The sequence below is a fragment of the Egretta garzetta genome, unplaced genomic scaffold (genome assembly GCF_000687185.1).
Source record: "Egretta garzetta isolate BGI_Z169 unplaced genomic scaffold, ASM68718v1 scaffold609, whole genome shotgun sequence".
Taxonomy (NCBI): Eukaryota; Metazoa; Chordata; class Aves; order Pelecaniformes; family Ardeidae; genus Egretta; species Egretta garzetta.
In genome coordinates this window covers 71,477-77,108 of record NW_009260771.1, presented here as the reverse complement: position 1 = coordinate 77,108, position 5,632 = coordinate 71,477, and the positions used below count along the sequence as shown (strand labels likewise).

At 58.2% G+C, this 5,632-nt stretch overlaps 1 protein-coding gene across 2 annotated transcripts; it reads right to left on the bottom strand.

The window, feature by feature from the left end:
- Positions 1–1,030: 1,030 nt before the first annotated feature.
- On the bottom strand, positions 1,031–2,997 carry LOC104132895 (interleukin-1 beta). Of its 2 annotated transcripts, XM_009646235.2 has the most exons (6): positions 2,684–2,997; positions 2,542–2,590; positions 2,270–2,459; positions 1,990–2,160; positions 1,735–1,880; positions 1,031–1,647 (listed from the first exon to the last, which is right to left on the bottom strand). In XM_009646235.2, exons 1-6 carry the CDS (start codon positions 2,722–2,724, stop codon positions 1,435–1,437), a joined length of 810 nt encoding a protein of 269 aa, XP_009644530.1. In that variant the 5' UTR covers positions 2,725–2,997; the 3' UTR covers positions 1,031–1,434. The 2 variants fall into 2 exon arrangements, with proteins under 2 accessions (XP_009644530.1, XP_035757547.1); XM_035901654.1 differs by having other exon boundaries at positions 1,031–1,880.
- Between the last annotated feature and the right edge of the window lie 2,635 nt (positions 2,998–5,632).

Sequence of the window (5,632 nt, the reverse complement as noted above, 5' to 3'; positions counted from 1 at the left end):
ATGACATGACATGACATGACATGACATGACATGACATGACACACCAGGCCGTGTCATCCCACACCACGCCACACCATGCTATGCGATGCCACGCCACGCCACGCCACACCATGCCACACCACGCCACGCTGCATCACACCATGCTATGCGATGCCGCGCCACGCCACGCCATGCCATGCCATGCCACACCATGACACGCCACACTGCATCACACCATGCTATGACATGCCACGCCATGCTAGGCCATGTCATCCCAGCCACGCTGCATCACACCATGCTATGACATGCCACGCCATGCTAGGCCATGTCATCCCACCCACACCACATCACACCATGCTATGCGATGCCACGCCACGCCACGCCACACCATGCCACCCCATGCCACGCCGCATCACACCAGGCTATGCGATGCCACGCCACGCCACGCCACACCATGCCACCCCATGCCACGCCGCATCACACCAGGCTATGCGATGCCACGCCACGCCACGCCACACCATGCCATGCCACACCACGCCACACCATGCCATGCCACATCACACCATGACAAGCCACACCACGCCATGCCACACCACGCCATGCCATGTCACACCGTGCCAAGCCAACACCATGCCATGCCACACCACACCATGCCACGCCACATCATGCCATGCCATGCTACGTCATACTGTGCCATGCCACACCATGCCATGCCACGTCACACCATGCCAAGCCATGTCACACCGTGCCAAGCCACACCATGCCATGCCACACCACACCATGCCGCGCAGTGTCACGCCGTGCCACAGTCGGCAGGGCCATGCCTCAGTGCTGGGTGGTGGCAGTGGCAGGGGCAGAGGTGGCAGCCCCGGGGTGTCTGCTGGGGGCTGCAGGTGACCCCCACCCATGGGACACCCACCCCAGCCACCATCCCCGACTGTGGGGTGGGCATGGGGCTGGAGTGATGGAGGGTCCTGCGTGTGGCCAGCCAAGCCAGGGTGGCCCCTGCCCTGCGGGGTCACTCCCCCACCCTAGGCTTTGCACTCAAGCCTGGAGAGCCCCCAAAAGAGCGGGATTTTCCCACCCATAAACCACACCCGCATCATTTAACCCCCATGAGAGCAACGAGCTGAGCGACGTCATCTTGGGAAACCTTTATTTCCACCTCCATCACCAACAAATACCCCCGTTCCCGATAACAGAAACCACAGTATTTCCAACAAAATGTAGATAAGTTAAAAGCAAGGGGTGGACACAATAATTAAATATAAAAGCATTGGACAGACACAATAAATACGTATAAATCAGGGTGACTCGGGCCCATGGGGCCCAGAGCTGCTATTTCACCTGAAATAGATGGGGAGGATGGGGCTCCCAGCGGGGGGGTCTGTACTTGGTACATACGGCCTGAAAACCAGCGACTGCCGGTTGGGTTGGACTGGGTGCGGGGGCTCCTCAGCGCCCGCTCAGCGCGTAGGTGGCAATGTTGACCTGGTCGGGCTGGTTGGTGATGCCGACGGGCTGGCGGGGCTGCAGGGAGGTGCAGATGAACCAGCCGGGGAAGGCGACCGACTCAAAGCGGGTGGTCCCCTGGACTGGGCTGTCCAGGCGGTAGAAGATGAAGCGGGTCAGCTCCATGCTCTCGATGTCCCTCCTGATGTCAGCTTCCTGCAACCAAGGGGGTGAAACGGGGATCAGGGTGGGATGGAACCCCCAGCCCCACAGGGGATGGAGCCGTTGGGACCCCCCGCTCACCTCCAGCTGCAGCACGGGTTTGGAGCCGCTCATCACGCACGACATGTAGAGTTGGTAGCCCTTGATGCCCAACGCCACTGGCATCCGCCCGGTCCCCGGGCCGCCCTGCGATGACCGGGGACGGTACAGAGCAATGTTGAGCTTCACTGCAGAGAGAAGGGACAGGTTAACGGGTGGTCCCGAGGCTGTGGGGTGGCTCCCAGGTGGTCTCAGGGTTGGGGATGGGAACATTGGATCAGGACTCTGCCCGCTCACCTTTCCGCCCAGCAGAGGGTCCCTGCAGGTGCAGGGCCACCAGCTGGGTGGGCGACTCCAGCACGAAGCATTTCTGGTCGATGTCGAGGATGTCAAAGGACTGGGAGCGGGTGTAGCGGTAGACGGGCGCCCCAGCATAGCTGCCCTCGATCTGCTGGAAGGAGACAGGCTCTGCGGGGAGGGAGACGGTCAGGGGGTTGCTGAGGCTCCCGGGTCCAAGAGGATCCCCCCAAAAGCATCCCCCAGCTGGGGTGACACCCCCAACACCACCCCCCCATACCGAAAAGATCATCCAGGAAGTCCCCAAGGTCACTGTCGGCAAAGTCCTTGTGCGCCGGCCGCTTCAGGAGCTTGGTCATGGCCACCACAAGGATGGCAGCTCGGCGAAAGGTCCTGACAGGGTGTCCGTTGGTCACCATCAGCTGGATGTCCACCCCGGGCGATGTCACCTCTGAGTCCAGCTGGTGTTTCTGAGGAGGGAAGGGGACGTGGGGTGAGAGCCCGGCTTCCTCATCCATGGGGGTTTCGCCGCTCCCAGCACCCCAGCATTACCTTCTGCAGGCAGAGGCAGTCGGGACCATAAAACGTCTCCTCGTTCAGGCTGAAAGGCAAAGGGAGGTGGTGAAGCCAAGGCCACCATGGCACCAGGGCAGCACCGTGTCCCCGGTGTCCCCTCCAGCACGGCCACGCTTACCTGCTGCTCTCCAGTGTGTCCAAATCGGGGACGAACGCCATCACTGCCGCTGACTGCAGAAACCCGGGCAGAGACCTGCTGGTGCCTGTCGAGTGCCGCGGTACCGGGCTGCCTGCTCCTGCCTGCTCCTGCCTGTCCTGTCCGCAGCGTCGCTGGGGCGTGCTCTGAGCCCGGCGGTGGCGCGGCGGGTTTTCAAGAGCTGCTGGAAGGAAGCGCCGTCAGAGCGGGATTTCCACCTTTCGCAACGCCCGGGTTTGCTCAATTCCTCTGGCGAGACCGAGAGTGCTGGGGGGCTGGCTGCCCCCAGCCGCGCTGCGGGACTGGTTTTGCCAGGATGGAGTTAATTTTATTCCTAGCAGCTGGCACAGTGCTGTGGTTTGGGTTCAGTGCCAGAAGAACGTTGACACCACCCTGATGGCTCAGTTGGTGCTGAGCAGTGCTTACACCAGGCAAAGACTTTTTCGGCTTCCCCTGCTCTGCCAGGGGCACAAGGAGCCGGGCGGGGGCACGGCCGGGGCAGCCGACCCCAACTGGCCCAAGGGCTATTCCAGACCATACGGCATCATGCTCGGGGGGAGTTGGCCGGGGGGGAGCGATCGCTGCTGGGGACAGGCTGGGCATTGGCCAGCGGGTGGTGGGCAATTGCACTGTGCATCACGGGCTGCGTACACTCCGTGTATTCTCTCCCCATCGTTACCGTTATTACTCTTTTGTCTTATTAAACTCTCTTTATCTCAACCCATGGAGTCTACTTTTTTCCCTCTGATTCTCTTCCCTGCCACACCGAAGTGGGGGGGTGAGCTGGGGGGTGTTCAGCTCCCCGCCAGGTTAACCCACACCAGCCCTTTTTGGCACCCAACGTGGGGTAGGAAGGATTGAGACAACAGACCTGTCCAGAGCAGGTTCAGAGAGAAGCATTCATTGTATTGGCCTAATGGTTGCTGACTGCAGTGGGTTTTTCTTTGCTCTCAGAGCTGTTGTCCTTGTTCTCCGAGCTGTGCCGAGCACCTCACCCGCTGCCTCCGCTCCCGTGGCGCGGGTTCTCACCTCGGGCAGCTGGGTTGAGGTTCCCGCTTTGCCGTACTGTGTCACACTGGCCTGTGCGATGATAAAATTATCGGTCATGAGATCCGTCTTGTGTTTGTACTCAGCACTGCCATCACCTTTGTATTTTGGGAGCCATCTATTGGGAATTATTAATGATTATACAAGTTATGCCTTTTACTGTTTCTCCTCGGAGAGCCAGCCTATGGGGGAGACACCTTCCTCCATCTTCCCCTTCTTCTCCAGGCTGATTACATCAGCTCTTGAGAATTTTGAGTATCCTTGGGATGTTCAAACCTTGCTAGGTCTCCTCACTCAAGAACTGGCGTGGCTGGTTGAGAGGGCTTTAAACTTGGCCTGAAGGGGGGAGGGGATATAACCAGGCTCACTGGAGAGGAGCCTGGGGGTGACACCCCAATGCTGGGGGTGAAACCGATAGCCCAGCTCAAGTGCATCTACACCAATGCACGCAGCTTGGGCAGCACACAGGAGGAGCTGGAAGCCACTGTGCAGCAGGATAGCTATGATGTCATTGCCATCACAGGAACGTGGTGGGATGCCTCCCATGACTGGAGTGCTGCAACGGATGGCTACAAACTCTTCAGAAGGGACAGGCAGGGAAGGAGAGGCGGCGGGGTGGCTCTGTATGTTGGGGAGTGTTTTGATTGTACAGAGCTTGACGCTTGTGGTGAGGCCGAGTGCTTATGGGTGAGGATGGGGGGGGAGGCCAACAAGAACGATATCCTGTTGGGAGTCTGTTACAGACCACCCGACCAGGACAAGGATGTTGACGAAGTATTCTACAAGCGGCTGGCAGAATTCTCTCAGTCGTGAGCTCTTGTTCTTGTGGGGGACTTCAACTTCCCAGACATCTGCTGGAAATACAACACAGCAGAGAGGAAACAGTCCAGAAGGTTCCTGCAGTGTGTGGAAGAGAACTTCCTGACACAGCTGGTAAGGGAGCCCACCAGGGGAGGTGCCCTGCCTGACCTCCTGTTCATTAACAGAGAAGGACTGGTGGGAGAGGTGGTGGTCAGAGGTCGTCTTGGCCTTAGCGATCATGAAATGGTAGAGTTTTCAATTTTTGGTGAGGTAAGGAAGGGGGTCAGCAACACTGCCACCGTGGACTTCCGGAGGGCAGACTTCAGCTTGTTCAGAACGCTGGTTGGGAGAGTCCCTTGGGAGACAGTCCTGAAGAGCAAAGGGGTCCAGGAAGGCTGGGTATTCTTCAAGGAAGAAGTCTTAAAGGCTACAGGAGCAGGCTGTCCCCATGTGCCGGAAGACGAATTGGCAGGGAAGACGACCGGCCTGGCTGGACAGAGAGGTCTTTTACTGAGACTCAGGAAAAAAAGGAGAGCTTACCAGCTCTGGAAGAAGGGGCAGGCAACCCAAGAAGGGTACAGGGATCTTGTCAGGTCATGCGGAGAGGAAATTAGAAAGGCAAAAGCCCAACTAGAACTCAGCTGGCCACTGTTGTAAGGGATAATAAGAAAAGTTTTCATAAATAACAGCAAAAAGAGAGCCAGGGAGAACTTCCATCCTCTAGTGGATGCAAGGGGGAACATTGCCACTAAGGATGAGGAAAAGGCCAAGCCACTCTCCATCATTTATCAGCAGTCCTGGATAACAGGGGAGGTCCCAGATGACTGGAGGGTGGCAAATGTGATGCCTATCTTCAAGAAGGGCCGGAAGGAGGATCTGGGGAACTACAGACCTGTCAACCTGACCTCAGTACTGGGGAAGATTATGGAGAGGTTCATCCTGAGTGTGCTCACCAGGCACATGGAGGACAATCAGGGGGTCAGACCCAGTCAGCATGGGTTCATCAAAGGCAGATCTTGCCTAACCAACCTGATTTCCTTCTACGACCAGGTGACCCGCATGGTAGATGAGGGAAAGGCTGTG

Bases quoted from the DNA above. Each gene is read 5' to 3' on its own strand.
- LOC104132895 (XM_035901654.1), bottom strand. From the start codon at position 2,724: ATGGCGTTCGTCCCCGATTTGGACACACTGGAGAGCAGCAG. The intron at 2,591-2,683 runs GTAAGCGTGGCC...TTTGCCTTTCAG, and splicing joins GACACACTGGAGAGCAGCAG to CCTGAACGAGGAGACGTTTT. The intron at 2,460-2,541 runs GTAATGCTGGGG...TTCCCTCCTCAG, and splicing joins ACTGCCTCTGCCTGCAGAAG to AAACACCAGCTGGACTCAGA.